Source organism: Anguilla anguilla, chromosome 12 (assembly GCF_013347855.1).
Source record: "Anguilla anguilla isolate fAngAng1 chromosome 12, fAngAng1.pri, whole genome shotgun sequence".
Classification (NCBI taxonomy): Eukaryota; Metazoa; Chordata; class Actinopteri; order Anguilliformes; family Anguillidae; genus Anguilla; species Anguilla anguilla.
This window is the reverse complement of record NC_049212.1, coordinates 38328615-38344903: the sequence shown is the minus strand read 5'-3', so window position 1 is coordinate 38344903 and position 16289 is coordinate 38328615. Positions and strand designations below refer to the sequence as shown.

Below are 16289 nucleotides of genomic sequence, written 5' to 3'. Positions count from 1 at the left end.
AATGACACGCTGAGTTTTATACCCTGTCTCAAGCTCACTGATCAGCCAGGTGCATTGTGGGTGCAGATTTTTTTCTTTTCTCGCAAGCAACTGTTAACATAGCAGCCATGGTGACTGCTGTGGCTTCAGCAGTCACTGGTTAGAAGATTTTTCAGGGGACAAAATCCCCTTGGTCTCCTGATCCCGAAGAGTCACAGGGCCTGGCCTGCTGGTTTATGGTGTAGGTTGGTTTCAGAATTGGGAGCTGATATTTAAAATTTAAAACACCAAGTTTGGGGGGACATGCCCATGAAATTATTTCACCATGAAACAGTAGAAAATAATTGAAAATAATAAATACAGTAGAAAAGCAACCATTGGGTTATAATTTTTCTCTTTTTTTCGGGGGGGGGGGGGGGGTTGAATGTAGAACAAAGTTCAAAATGAATTAAATTTCAAAATTACAAATTTAATGCTAACCCTTGAATGTACTGACCTACAGATTCCTGCGTGATATACTCAAGAGACAGGTAGGTTGATTTCAGCTGGAACGAGTGTATAAGGTGTTGGCCATATCAGTATCAAACTCTACATTTCATCAAGGTTTCCACTGGGTGTGTTAGCTGTCTGTCGCCTCTGACACTTTCCTCCCACACTGTAGCTGGTTCACCGCAACCAGCAGAGACAGTAACGCTAGAAGTTGTGCGGTGGGTGCACAACAGGCTGAGGCAGCAGCGTCTATGGGCAGCAGTAAGGCTGCTAACGTTAGCTAGCTCAGCTTCTTCAACTAACGTTACAGCTGTAGAGTGAGAGCACCTATTATCAACCAACTTCGTTCTACAGACAGGAAAACGTAAACTGATTTGCAACTATATATGAAAAAATAGGCAAAATATCGGTCACAACCTGTACCTAATTATGTAGGAAAAATGTCCTCGTTATCCTCCAGTGGTTATTTTTTTTTAAGTACTTTCGCGGTTTTTTATGTGCCGGCATAAAAATAGGCCGGAAAATAACTCAGAGGTGGTCCAGCGCTAGCTTTTGGTTGCTAAGGGGACGTGTATCTACCACCCCATATAAATGAATGGAACTTAAATTTGCTAGCATGTATAAGTGTTCTGTCCTGCGTATTTGAGGTTAATATGAGAAAGGGTGGTCGCTATCAGCATGTCTAGGAATCCGTACATATTCACTGTTGTAACTCAAGTCGCAGGACGCAAAATAGCCGTTAGGAATGCAGTTTGAAATTATGAAGCACCGTCTGCGCCATTTGATTTAATGGGTCACGATGAGATAATTCCGAGCGTTGCTTGTCTTAAAGTAGATATAGTAAATAAGGCTGTATTAATATAACTAAATGTATATGTATGAAGTTCAATTTATTATGTGTATTTTTACAGGACTTACATTTAAATAGGTAACAATGTCCAGTGCTCTCAAATAAATATGAAGTAAATACACTAGCGGTTAGGGTGGTCGATGCTCTCACTCTACTTGTTGCTCCTCCGTCGTGGAGTCTCTGGCTGCTTTATTAAAGAATTTTGTCAGCTTAGGCAAACTTCCATTAAACTGGGCATCTTCCTTCTTCCTCTTTCTCTTCTCAAATCCACTTTGAAAACGCTTTATGGTAACAAAGATAGTGACATTGTTCAATGCTACGTGAAGCTCTACCTCTTCCTCTTTTATTTCAGTAAATTCAAACCAAAAACTGTATTTGCTAAAAATGGTTTGTCATTTATGAACAAACAACAATGCAGACATTTACCTTCTTTTCCTGTTTACTGGCATTAGGTTGAGACTACAGCATATTGACCAATTCCAGCTAAAATAGATGTACATTTACACTTAGGGTACACCGTTACCAAGGGAATCCAGAAGTAGGGACAACAAAACAACATTTGGCCTGATTTAAGAAAATGTTAAATAATGATACCCAGTCTCGTCTGAGGCAGCTGTTTGTTTTTCACATTTGACACATTTATTTTTATTAATTCAATACCACCAAACAACATTTTCTGGTTAGTCTGTAGATTATATTGCATTATCGTGTACATTTCATGGAATTATTTTTTCCTCGTGTGAGTTGGGGTCGGAGGAGAAAAGTATAAAATAAATCAACAAAACAATTGGAGAAATTTGATTAATATTGACTTAATTGACTTGGAGTCTTTCGCTGCCTCTCTGTCATACATGTGCTATTTTTATCTGGTGCATTTATGTAGCATTTATGTAGATGCCAGACATATGTAGACATGTGCACATTAAGTATATTAAAATATTTATTAATCCTAAAGAACAGTATCCTGCACAGTAACCAAGCACATGTTAATCTCCCGCAGCAGCAAATTCTCAGTGATGAGGTCAAGATTTTAAAATGTTGGGGACCTTCAAGAAATGTAACTTACCCCTACCCCTCACTGATTTTAACCCATTTAAGCCCGCAGGCAACTAAAGTTGCCGAAGTCTCTACCACTCTTTTTCCATCTTTTCTTATTTTTTGGATGACTATAGATGCTTGTGTAAGAAACCTCTGGGGGAAAAAAATCTGGGCATTAATGGGTTGCAGGTTTGCCCATGTGCTGAGTGGTGATTGCGGGGGAGCAGCACAGGACGGCCCTCCTCATGTGGGTGCGGAGGCTCTCGTCCCGCAGCCCGTATATGAGTGGGCTGAGGACGCGGGGCAGCAGGGCGAAGCAGAGGTAGTTGAGGAAGGGGATCTGCTCGCGGAGCCAACGCGCCCGGACCACGGACGCCTGCTCCGTCACGGGCTGCATGAAGGACATGACGCACAGCAGCAGCTGCAGGCCGTGCAGCAGCACCGTGTATAGCGCCTTGCCCACCGCCGCCTGGTCCCGCCACATGCGCCGCGCCTCCCGCAGGATGCGCACGTACGTGAAGAAAATGGCCAGGGCCACCGCCAGGAAAAAGACGCCGTACAGCGAGATCTTGACCAGCGTGAGGAGCGGCGAGCTGTTGAGCTCATTGCTCCGGCAGAGCACCAGGGTGGTGAGGGCGCTGGCCCCCGGGGAGCGCCCGCCCAGGCACAGCTCGATGATGGGCACCGCCAAGCTGACGAGCAGTGTGGGCAGGATGACGGCCCAAATGCGATCGGCTCGCCAGGCAGCGGGGCGCCGCAGTGGGTAGAAGATGGCGACGTAGCGCTCCAGCGACATGGTCGCCAGGATGAACGGCGTGTTGAGGAAGGTGATGGTGGAGACGAAGATCAGGGTCATGCAGAGGACGAAGGAAAACCGAAACTCAGCAAGGTAGAGGAGGAAGAGCAGGACGGTGCACACCACCAGCAGGGTGTCGTTGATCAGCATGTAGCCGAAGAGGATGTAGCGCGGGTTCTCCCAGAACTGCCTCTGTGACGCCAGGGTGTGCAGCATCAGGACGATGAAGTAGAGGAAGACGAAGAAAAGGGGGAGGACAATAGAGATTTTTATTGCTATTATCAGGTCTGCGTTGGCTGTTGAGTTTCCTGGATTCTCGGTCAGATTTTGCATCGTTCAGTAGGGGGCAGTGAGAAATTTCAAGGATCTGAAGTAACCTTGTTATAAAAAACAAAACAAAAAAATGTTAAATACAAACATATGCATGCACACAGTGAATTCAATTTGAATGTGCAATACATGACATATCTTTAATATCATAAAATAATTAGCAGTTACAAAGTATTATTTGTACATAAATTTAAATAAATTAATGGCCTTTGATTTAAAAGAAACTTTAATTTAAAAAGAGAGTAAAGTGTAAACAGTATAGTGTGACAAAGCACAATTTATAGTGGAATATTAATAATCAGTCATTAAAAAAAAATCTCACAATAATAAATATCCATGCAGTTTAAAAAAAAATCATATTGCATGTAAACTGTCCCACACTTACCTTGTCCGTGTCAGTTCACTGATGTTGTGTTTCAGGAGGAGTTATTGTGGTTATATAGTTTATTGTCAATAGATTTTCATTCATTAGTTCTCAAATGGGCGTTGTTTTGTTATTGTTCTGTACTTCCCAAGGGGCAAATTAGTTTCACGGCATTGTCACAGCGCATAGTTTTCACAATTAGTGCAACTGTGCCAGAGAGCATTTAGTTTAACAGCTGCTTGAACGTATGAATGAGATGCACTTTTTTCACTTAATTAGATATTTCTGCTAATTTTCACACCGTGAAAGTAGTGGGATTCCATATGTATTTATTTATTCCAAGTTTTTGGATAATTAGTAAATAACCCCATTATGGATGATTTATTTTCCCTGAGAGGACATATACTAATACATACCAAGATCTGCAGTAAGCAGGCAGTGGTGATTTTAAGGGACGTGTGTGGGTAGAGGAGGAAGTAGAGTGGCGGAGTTTGAATTCATTTGGCATGACTGGATTGGCATGCTAAAAAGGTGGTAGGGAGTGAGTAAAAGGCTGACACCAGGGCCAGCTGCTGCGTGGGGCACAAGTCTCTGCCTTATTCAGTATGGCTCTTTGGATGCTGGGAAGGTTAGAGAACAAGGTTAAGAGCCCAGATAGCCAAGAGTCACTCTGAGGCTATCTGGGGAGAGGCTGGCTCAGGTATGGACAGGTATATTAGGTTCATACGTGTCATATTCCTATGGATTCATTTGCGAGAGGAAAGAGCATGCTTCTTTCTGAATGGCCTGCTACGTGGTTTTAGAGAAGTGAATTCTTTAACAGGCAAATTCACCATGGCCAGTTCTCGCAGGAATTGTTTTATCTTTGTTTACATTGTCAGCCATCTAGCCAAACATGATCCCCTATTATTTAATAGAATCTTTACTTACTTACTCATACAGTTATGAAAGGGCCCATTTTTACTTGATATGTTGGGGTGTTTATTATATTTGGTAGACGGTCACCCTATTGAAAATTTTGCATTGGCAAAGTAAGGAAATCCTTACTTGGATTGCTTAGATTGACATAAGCCTTGTGCCAAGCTAATTAAATCAAGGCACTACATTCCATGGGTAGGGGTAGTAATATGGGCAAAACACAATATCATCAAAGGCAACATCATGTAGATGTTTTTACTCGCAGACAAAAACTTACTTTTAAGTTGTTAGGTTGAGTTTTCCCCCTGAAACTTTATTTAAAGCCCCGATTACACGCACAAACACACACACACACACACACACATTCCTTTTTTGTCAGTCATTGAATACCCCTCTGATAATATCCACTTCATAAGGCAGCAAATGTATATATGATAAAATATTGTATTTACATTGATGAGTTGATTTGACAATACTGGGGCAGTGGAACCATATAGGCAGAAATAAGGCATTAGGGCAGTTATAGGAAAAATATGCCTAATTGTCCTAGTTACAGGCAATAAGATCAGGGACATGTTTCATTTTGATGGACATGTTTTATTTTTGAACATTTCCGAGGCACTGCCCAGACTGAAATCAGACTATGTTAAACATGTCTTATGGGGTGTAATAGAGAGAATACATGGATTGCCATCTTATTCTCTTTTTGTTTTGCTTTTTTTGCTTATTCAACTTATTTTTAAAATGTAATATTTTGTTTTTAAATATGTATTACTAAGTTTGCATAGACACAAAATATCTCTGCAGTTATGTCATGTGGACACCAGAATGCATTATCTGCAAGAACCATCCAAAATGATGCCAATCTCATGAAAACATAAATATGTTATAGATTATGGGGATTGCCAAGGATGAACCAGACATTTTTGTAAATCAGTTTTATTTGGTCTTAAAGTCTTAAACATGAAACTTGGAAACACAAACACTCTTAAAAGTGAAAATGTTTTTCACAGACCCCAGTATAAAAACCCTGTATCTACTGTAAGTTTTGAGAAGTCTGACTGCGCATGCAGTGTCTTCTGCAGTTTGCAGTAGATCCACTGGAGAGTAATATGACACACAAAAAATGAAAGCGAATGCTTTCTAACAGCTGTGATATTGGTATCTATCTGTTACTCTAAATATCATGATTAGGATCAGACTGCCTGCTAATGAAGGGGTTAAGGGCAATTTACTCATTTTTAATGTGCACATTTTGTATTCCTTGCTGTGCTAAGGAAATAACACTTGTCTTGTTTGCAATATTTGCTTTCGGTAATTCATTATTTTTTAAAATTATTTTATAATAGCTGTACATCTTATGTATCTGACTGCTTCAGTGTAATGAAAAGCATTGGATAAATAAAAAGCTAAACACCAATTACGTGATGATGAAACTCAGAACGTGATTGCCAAAGTTTGAAAATTTGACGTGAGCTGTCTAGACTTGCGCGTACCAAGCTTTCAAACAACATTGGCAATCACATTCTGAGTTTCATCATCACATAATTGGTGTTTGGCTTTCTGTTTGTCTAATGCTTGAGTGTAGTGGGGTGGGCTACAGGCAGAAATCTCGAGAGAGCAGTTAAGAGTCGAGCCGCTTCTCCAGTTCAGTGCTGTGAACATTCATTAATTATTAACAGTTGACCCCGGAGACAAGTGTCTAATTACACCATCCTGTTTTTCCCTTTTGTTGAACAAACAAGGTAACTCTGTGGAGATGTGTGACTCTTGCAGCCACCTCCCGGGTGGATCTCCTCACTAATGCCAGCCCTCTCTGATTCGTCAAGCCACTCGGCGAGACGACGCCCTCTCCGTCTGCACTCCTCCTCCCATTTTGGTCTCAAGGCACATTCTGCAATTTAATCTAATCAGTAGATGCCGGCATTTGAGGGGAGGCCTTCGCTGCAGTTTAGACAATAACGGATGGGCCTACCTTTCCGTTTGCCCTGATTCGACAGAGGCACCAAAGCCAAAGTGAAGTCATGATTGCAGTTGGAGAGAAATCGATTGTCCCCACAGATAAGAATTAGCCTGAAGCTCTGACCCGCTACTCCTCACATTCATCACACTCGTGATGATATATAGCAAATAATCTATATCACTCTCTCTACATGTTAAAAATCTTTACTTGCTATACCCTGAAAAGGAGCTTCATAGATAACAGGCATATAAACGCTGTCATGGTAAACCAAGTAACAATTTATTGAGCTAGAATTTGTGACAACCATCATACAAGCAGATCAACTGCCTAGCCAATGCAGTGTGCTAATATCCAGATTAGCTTGGATTGAGCTGATACATTGTGGCAAATGCACACTCAGTATCACTCGTTGCTTGTATCTTCCTAGGTTGGTAACATTATCCATCTGATCTTAGGTAGAGAAAGAGATCTGTCGAGCAAAAAAGTCAGTATGTTCATTAATTCATATCCAAGTCTCTGTTCAATTCCAAAATTGAAACAAAGCGAATATAGTCAATTCAAATGTCAATCTCATGTAAATGAATAAGAACCACACTGCAGCAATACAAAATTATTTGACCATGAAACAGCAGAAAATTATAGAAAAAAATAAATACAGTAGAAAAGCAACCATTGGGTAATATATATATATATTTTTTTTTGGGGGGGGGGGGGGGGGGGGGGAATGAATGTAGAACAAAGTTCAAAATGAATTAAATTTAAAAATTACAAATTTAATTCTAACCCTTGAATGTACTGACATACAGATTTCTGCGTGATATACTGAAGAGACTGCGAAGTAGGTTGATTTCAGCTGGAACAAGTGTATAAGGTTTTGGCCATATCAGTATCAAACTGTACATTTCATCAAGGTTTCCACTGGGTGTGTTAGATGAAATTTGTATTTATGGACAGTAAGGTTGATTCAGTAAGGTTGAACTGATATTACGCTTGCACATTTATTTTATTTTATTTTTTAATCTCTTGTCCTCTCTGGGACATGAACATGTCTCTCACTCTGACATGGACACTGCAGGGGTATTGGAATTTGTAGTTCACTTAACTTTTCTGAAGGGTTAATAACCCTGAACTATGTGTTATGAGGGAATAGAAAAACAGTATCAAAGAAATGTAAAACATTGTTTTGTTTATATTAACAAAGAGGGCTGTGAAAAAGGAGATGATAAAATAGCCTACAAACAGCGAAAACAATTCAGCAAATGTGCTTTTATCATGATTTAGAGAATGTATCTGAACACTATTTGGGTCTTTGAATACAAGAAAGAATTCAAAAAATTGAAAGTGTTTGTGTGTGTGTGTGTTGTGTGTGTGTGTATGCACGGGGGGCTGGGTGCCTGAGCACCAGCCCAATGTGCCCCATTCATTCGATAAAAAATATTAATATTTTTTAGAATATATCTGTTTGTATTTGGTCCAACGAACTTCGATATGTGCTTATTATCCTTTGTTTTGGATAAAAGCGTTTGCCAAATAAAATGTAATGTAATGAAATAAAGAACGGAGAAAAATTATATTGTACATACAAACGGGCGGTTTTAATGATTTGGAGGCCCGAGGCAAAGACCAATGTGAGGCCATTCTCCATTTTGCTTCTGTCGCGGCGCCGCGTCCACACAATCGGCTGTTTGTGGGCGTGTCACCTATTTTTGACAGACAGTTGTGTTCGTTAAATGTTGACCGGGTTTAATGTCGTGTTTCATATTCATTGTCCTGTCTGAATAAAAATCATTTTTGCACTAATCTAGATCTGAAAGATGTTAGTCAGCTGCCTAGTTAGGCTGTTTAATGTCTAGCTAGTGAGTAGCCTAACAACCAACAACAAAAACATTGTCTGGCTAATTTGCCAGATAATGACTTCAAAGTTACATCTGGTTAGCTAGCTAGGTGGCCGGTAGAAACGAACAACTAGCAACTAATACATTAGGAAGATTTTTGTTTGTTTGTTATTGTTTGTTGTTACTCACTATAGCTAGACATTAGACAGCCTAGCTAGGCAGCTTATTAACATTTGTCAGAGCTAGGTTACTGCAAAAATGATTTTTATTCAGACTGGAAAGTGATAGTAGCTAACGGCGATAACTAGAGCCACCGACAATTTCAGAGACTTTTCTCCACGCTGGGTTCCTCTTATCAATGTCTCTGTAGAAGATTGTATTAAGTTGGGAAACCCGATACGGCCATTTCGAGTTAGGTCCTCCATTGTGGAACGATAGAATGTGGAACTAAAATTAGAAAAAAATTACTTGACGGATCATTAGATCAAATCAGATTGGTTACCGCGACGCGGCGAGGGGGTCAAAGTTGAATTTTTGCCATCTCCCCTATCCATCTCCCCCATAGACATATAGACGCTTTCATTGGACGCACGCGCGTTGCCAAGGTTATGCGCTTGGCCCTAAGTTAACTTCCGCTCTGTGTTTGTTTATTATTGGGTTTGTGTTTAATATGACACCGATGACAAACGGAGTGAAAGTTAAACTGATGAGCAGATTGGTGTTGGGCTCAGGTTGTTGTGCTGTGGGGTGCAACCTCAGGAACTCTCAGGAACAAACTACATTTCGAAAATCTGTAAAAAAAAAAAATACATAATTTAACTTTGTAACCTCACGAGGGAATATTGTGAAACTAATTGTTTGAATCCCTGCGATTATTATAGCTGGTGCTTGCCCGTTGTTACTTCGTATTTTCGAGAACTGGACATCATTACCTATTAAAATGTAAGTCCAGTAAAAATACACATAATAAACTGTATTTTAAAAATCGCCTTCACACATCTAGTAATACTAATACAGCCTTATTTACTCTATCAACTTAAGACAAGCAACGCGCTCGTAATTATCTCATCACGACCTCATTAACCTCAAATACGCACGAAAGGATACTAGCAAATTTATGTCAAGTTCCATTCATTTATATGGAGTGGTCGATACACGTCCCCTTAGCAACCAAAAGCTAGCGCTGGACCACCTCTGACTTATTTGCCGGCACAGAAAAAAATCATGAACGTACTGAAAAAATAACCACAGGAGGATAACAAGGACCTTTTCCCTACATAACTAGGTACAGGTTGTAACCGATATTTCGCCCATTTCATAGTTGCAAATCAATTTACGCTTTCCTGTCTGTCGAACGAAGGTGGTCGAATAGGTGCTCTCACTCTAGCACTGACTTCGTTTCAGGTAACAAACTCATGATAAGCGATAGCTAGCTGACCAGTAATAAGCCCGCAACAGTTATGAATCAGCTAACTAAATTGATTGTAGCTAGCTAGCTAGCTAAACGTAGCTAACATTGTATAAATTATGCACAGTAACGTTAGATCAATGCTAGTAGTTGATACGCTTTACCTACGTTTTGAACTAACGTTATGATACCTGTTTCCAATGACTTCAGTGTTACATTGCCTGATCATTTTTTGCTGTGGTAACCTAGCAAGATGACCCAAACGATTAGGCTAAGAGCCACGATGTGTTTCCAGCAATGCATGCTATACAAATAAATGACCTACAGTAATTGCATTGGCTACACATGCTGCCCACCACTAGCCCCAGTTTGTGTCTCTAATCATCGTTTTTAAGAAATATCATAGAAAGAGTGCATTTTTTTACACAGGAATGTGCATGAAACCCAGAACAGTTATGGATTACGGAAGGAATGTATGATGCTCAGCAAGGTGCACTACTGTCAACAGTTATCTGTTTCCGTCACTTGTTTTTCTGGTAGTGTCACGTTATCGCATTTGATTTTGGCTAAGTAACGGTTCTTTTCTTCGACTGGTAACCTCAATACTGGCTAGACATAGATTTAACTAGCTAGCTAACGTAATTTACTTGTTATTTATTTTGCTTGTTATCAGAAATAACAAGTAACGCAGTAACGTTTGTTTATGTTGTCACTGTTTACGTAGTTTTTATATTCTCCTGCTTCGTTTCTCCACCTTTAATTAGAACAAACTGGCATTTGAACATAACAAATATTCCCCCTATAAAAACCATTTGTTCTCTTTTGAAATGTTTCATTGCAAGGTAAACGTAGACAATTCTTGGGAGCCTAATTTCTGTCATTTCCAACACTGGAATTGGTGGAATATTTACAAGACAGCTGTTTATAATTATATGCCTGTATGTACATTGTTCACTGCTTCGCGAAGCTCTACGTCTTCCTCTATTATTGCAGTAAATTTGAACCAAAAATTTTATTTGCTAGAAAATGGTTTGTCATTTATGGACAAACATCAATGCAGACATTTATCTAACATTTATCTTCTTTTCCTGTTTACTGGCATTACGTTGAGACTACAGCATATTGACCAATTCCAGCTAAAAAAGATGTAGGCTACATTTACACCTAGGGTACACCGTTACCAAGGGAATCCAGAAGTAGGGACAACAAAACAACATTTGGCCTGATTTAAGAAAATGTTAAATAATGATACCCAGTTTCGTCTGAGGCAGCTGTTTGTTTTTCCAAGACATATTTCACATTTGACATATTTATTTTTATTAATTTAATACCACCAAACAATATTTTCTGGTTAGTCTGTAGATTATATTGCATTATCATGTACATTTCATGGAATTATTTTTTCCTCGTGTGAGTTGGGGTCGAAGGAGAAAGGTATAAAATAAATCAACAAAACAATTGGAGAAATTTGATTAATATTGACTTAATTGACTTGGAGTCTTTTGCTGCCTCTCTGTCATACATCTGCTATTTTTATCTGGTGCATTTATGTAGCATTTATGTAGATGCCAGACATATGTAGACATGTGCACATTAAGTATATTAAAATATTTATTAATCCTAAAGAACAGTATCCTGCACAGTAACCAAGCACAGGTTAATCTCCTGCAGCAGCAAATTCTCAGTGATGAGGTCAAGATTTTAAAATGTTGGGGACCTTCAAGAAATGTAACTTACCCCTACCCCTCACTGATTTTAACCCATTTAAGCCCGCAGGCAACTAAAGTTGCCGAAGTCTCTACCACTCTTTTTCCATCTTTTCTTATTTTTTGGATGACTATAGATGCTTGTGTAAGAAACCTCTGGGAAAAAAAATCTGGGCATTAATGGGTTGCGGGTTTGCCCATGTGCTGAGTGGTGATTGCGGGGGAGCAGCACAGGACGGCCCTCCTCATGTGGGTGCGGAGGCTCTCGTCCCGCAACCCGTATATGAGTGGGCTGAGGACGCGGGGCAGCAGGGCGAAGCAGAAGTAGTTGAGGAAGTGGATCTCCTCGCGGAGCCAGCGCGCCTGGACCTCCGAGGCCTGGTCCGTCACGGGCTGCATGAAGGACATGACGCACAGCAGCAGCTGCAGGCCGTGCAGCAGCACCGTGTATAGCGCCTTGCCCACCGCCTCCTGGTCCCGCCGCATGCGCCGCGCCTCCCGCAGGATGCGCACGTACGTGAAGAGGATGGCCAGGGCCACCGCCAGGAAGAAGACGCCGTACAGCGAGATCTTGACCAGCGTGAGGAGCGGCGAGTTGTTGAGATCTTTGCTCCGGCAGAGCACCAGGGTGGTGAGGGCGCTGGCGCCCGGGGAGCGCCCGCCCATGCACAGCTCGATGATGGGCATCACCAAGCTGACGAGCAGTGTGGGCAGGATGACGGCCCAAATGCGGTCGGCTTGCCAGGCAGCGGGGCGCCGCAGTGGGTAGAAGATGGCGACGTAGCGCTCCAGCGACATGGTCGCCAGGATGAACGGCGTGTTCTGGAAGGTGACGGTGGAGATGAAGATCAGGGTCATGCAGAGGACGAAGGATAACCGAAACTCGGCCAGGAAGAGGAGGAAGAGCAGGACGGAGCACAGCACCAGCAGGGTGTCGTTGATCAGCATGTAGCCGAAGAGGATGTAGCGCGGGTTCTCCCAGAACTGCCTTTGCGACGCCAGGGTGTGCAGCATCAGGACGATGAAGTAGAGGAAGACGAAGAAAAGGGGGAGGACAATAGAGATTTTTATTGCTATTAAGAGGTCTGCGTTGGGTGTTGAGTTTCCTGGATACTCAGTCAGATTTTGCATCGTTCAGAAGGGGGCAGTGAGAAATTGCAAGGACCCGAAGCAACCTTGTTATAAAAAACAAACAAGCAAATAAAAAAGTAAAATACAAACATATGCATACACAGTGAATTCAATCTGAATGTGCAAAACATGGCATATCTTTAATATCATAAAATAATAAGTATTATTTGTATATACATTTAAATAAATGAATGGCCATTGATTTAAAAAAGACTTTAATTTAAAAAGAGATTAAAGTGTAAGGAGTATAGTGTGACAAAGCACAATTTATAGTGGAATATTAATAATCAGTCATTTAAAAAAATCTCACAATAATAAATATCCATGCAGTTTAAAAAAATCATATTGCATGTAAACTGCCTCACACTTACCTTACCCTGTCCGTGTCAGTTCACTGATGCTGTGTATCAAGAGGAGTTGTTGCATTTATATAATTTTCTGCCAATAGATTTTCATTCATTAGTTCTATTATTGTCCTGTACTTCCCAAGGGGCAAATTAGTTTCACGGCATTGTCACAACCCATAGTGCAACTGTGCCACAGAGAGCATTGTGTTTAACAGCTGCTTGAATGTATGAATGAGATGAATTTTTTGCACTTTATTACACATTTCTGCACAATAATGAAGTTTTACATTGTGAAAGTAGTGGGAATCCATATGTATTTATTTATTCCGAGTTTGTGGATAATTAGTTAATAACCCCAGGATGGGTGATTTCATTTCCCTGAGAGGACATATGCTAATACATCCCAAGATCAGCTGTAAGCAGCCCGTGGTGATTTTAAGGGAAGTGTGTGGGTAGAGGTGGAAGTAGAGTGGCACAGTTTTGATTCATTCTTTCATATCTTATCGCTCCAAACCAATATCCACTGTGATGCGATGTAATTTGCTTCTAGGAGGTCATACTCCGTCACAGGTGGACTTAAGGGACAATTATTTAGGATGTGGTCCATATCCTGGTTTTCTGCACCACATACACATCTCCCATGTTTGCTCAATCCCCATGTAACCATATTTGATCCTGTTTTTCCCGCTCCAGATCTTGCAGAGTTTTGATTGATTTGGCATGACTGGATTGGCTCTGGCATGCTAAGAAGCTGGTAAGGAGTGAGTAAAAGGCTAACACCAGGACCAGCTGCTGCATGGGGCACAAGTCCGTGCCTTATTCTGTCAGGATCTGGACTGTAATACATCCTTGTTGACTTTGGGTTTCCTTTTTTTTCTGTCTTTGAGTGTGTCTTGGTAATATGTTCCACCTGTGTCTTAATTGTGCTGTGTAGTTAAGTTGCCCATTTTGTAGCTGTCTTTGCTCAGTCTTTGTCCTGTCTGCCTTGAGTAAGTGCTACCTTGTGCTCTCTTTTGTTGGACTGTTGCTGTGCTTGCAAACTCTCTTGTGTTTAGTTTCATTTTCTATTAGTTTTTTGGATTTTGAAATTTTTTGGCCTTCTTTGTTTACAAGTTTTTTGGATTGTGTTCTTTGGAACTTAAAGACTGTTGTGTCTTAGTACTTTCTGGTGTATATTTTTTGGAATCCAGTTTTTTGTTCTTGGAAAATTAACGCTTTATCGTTTGACTTCCTGTGCCTGCCTCTACTTTTGGGTTCCTCAGTCTTTGAGTCTGGCCCAGTGGTAGAGCTCTAGACTCTGACCACAAGGACGGGGGTTCGAATCCCGACCCGGTCCTGACAGAAAGACTGAGCCTTAAAAATGAACCCAGCAGAGGATAACTATGCCACCGAGGTCCCTGTCCTGCAAAACCTGGTGGTGTCTTTGGCCAGTCACGATGTTTCGATGCAACGCCATGAAGATATTCTTGCACGCCAAGAGGCGGCCGTTTCAAGACATGACCAGGTATTGGGTGAAATACTTAAGACCATCCAGCATCTTTCATCACAAATCCATCTACTCTCCCTCTTCCTCCCTCTCCTACGCGCCCAGCCCCAGCTCCAGCTCCAGCCCCAGGTCCCTCAGTTGAGCCACGCCTTCCAGCCCCAGAGCGTTACAATGGGAATCCAAGTGTCTGTCAAGACTTTCTAATCCAATGCTCATTGACCTTCCAGCTTCAGCCCTCCTCGTTTCCCACTGATCGTGCCCGGATTGCCTACATAATCATCCTGCGCACAGGTAAGGCCCTAGCTTGGGCCACAGCTGTTTGGGAGGAGCAGTCCCCGATCTGCGCAAGCTATCAGTTATTCACTGCTGAGCTCAAGGCGGGTATTTGATCACCCAGCCTGTGATTGCGACGCCGCCAACCAGCTCCTTCTCCTACACAAGGCACTCGCACTCCCTCTCCTCTGACTGTCACTGCTCTGGATGGACGGCCACTGGGTAACGGCAGTGTCAGTCAACACACCTCTCCTCTACGCATGACTGTTCAGCAACACCAAAAAGAGGTGAGGTTTTACCTTATTCAATCCCCAGAGTTTTCTGTTGTGCTAGGACACCCCTGGTTAACCCGTCATAACCCCCATGTAGACTGGCCGTCTGTTGCAGTTCTGGAGTGGGGTCCAACTTGTTCTGCCAAATGCCTCTTCCCAAGTTCCCCTGTAGTTTCTCTTGAGTCTCTAGACCTATCCCGAGTCCCATCCCAGTACCTTGACCTTAAAGAGGTTTTTAGTAAGAAGAAGGCTAACTCTCTACCTCCCCATCGCCCTTATGATTGTGCTATTGACCTACTCCCAGGCTCTTGTCCCCCCAGGGGGCGCATCTTTTCTTTGTCCTCCCCTGAGCGTACAGCTATGGATGACTACATCAGAGAGGCGCTGGCATCCGGTTTCATCTGCCCATCCGCCTCCCCAGCTGGTGCAGGATTCTTCTTTGTGGGCAAGAAGGATGGAGGCCTTCGCCCGTGTATGGACTACCGGGGTCTGAACAAGATAACGGTAAGAAACCGATGCCCACTTCCTCTGATGGCCACCGCCTTTGACCTTCTGCAGGGAGCCACCATCTTCACCAAGCTGGACTTACGTAATGCCTACCACTTAGTCCGCATCAGGGAGGGAGATGAGTGGAAGACGACCTTTAACACCCCTACTGGCCATTACGAGTACCAGGTCATGCCATTCGGACTCACTACTGCCCCCGCTGTTTTCCAGGCCCTGATTAATGATGTTCTTCGGGATCTGCTCAACAGATTTGTTTTTGTATACTTGGACGATATTTAAATTTTTTCCAGATCTGTGCATGAACACGTGTCCCATGTCCGTCAGGTTCTCGAGTGCCTGCTTAAGAACCATCTTTTTGTCAAGCCCGAGAAATGTGAATTTTATGTCTCAGACCAGTTTTCTAGGATTCAGCGTCAATCGGGAGCATCCAGATGGATCCGAAAAAGACAAAAGTGGTCACAACCCAAATCCATCAAGGACGTCCAACGGTTTCTGGGGTTTGCTAACTACTGCAGGAAGTTTATTCGGAATTTCAGCTCCGTAGCCGCCAGACTCTCCGCCTTAACCAAGGTTAAGAACTCCCACTTTGCCTGGTCA

General features: G+C 42.0%; 2 protein-coding genes across 2 annotated transcripts; both read right to left on the bottom strand.

Moving 5' to 3' along the window:
- Nucleotides 1-1776: 1776 nt before the first annotated feature.
- LOC118209112 (odorant receptor 131-2-like) lies at nt 1777-3486 on the bottom strand. The gene has a single exon (XM_035384263.1). It carries the CDS (start codon nt 3483-3485, stop codon nt 2532-2534), a length of 954 nt encoding a protein of 317 aa, XP_035240154.1. The 5' UTR covers nt 3486; the 3' UTR covers nt 1777-2531.
- Nucleotides 3487-10674: 7188 nt separating this feature from the next.
- LOC118210135 (odorant receptor 131-2-like) lies at nt 10675-13210 on the bottom strand. The gene is made up of 2 exons (XM_035386037.1): nt 13179-13210; nt 10675-12851 (listed from the first exon to the last, which is right to left on the bottom strand). The coding sequence occupies exon 2, from the start codon at nt 12805-12807 to the stop codon at nt 11854-11856; it is 954 nt and encodes a 317-aa protein (XP_035241928.1). The 5' UTR covers nt 12808-12851; nt 13179-13210; the 3' UTR covers nt 10675-11853.
- Between the last annotated feature and the right edge of the window lie 3079 nt (nt 13211-16289).

Excerpts from the sequence above, each read along its gene's own strand:
- LOC118209112 (XM_035384263.1), bottom strand. The coding sequence starts at position 3,485 with ATGCAAAATCTGACCGAGAATCCAGGAAACTCAACAGCCAACGCAGAC.
- LOC118210135 (XM_035386037.1), bottom strand. The coding sequence starts at position 12,807 with ATGCAAAATCTGACTGAGTATCCAGGAAACTCAACACCCAACGCAGAC.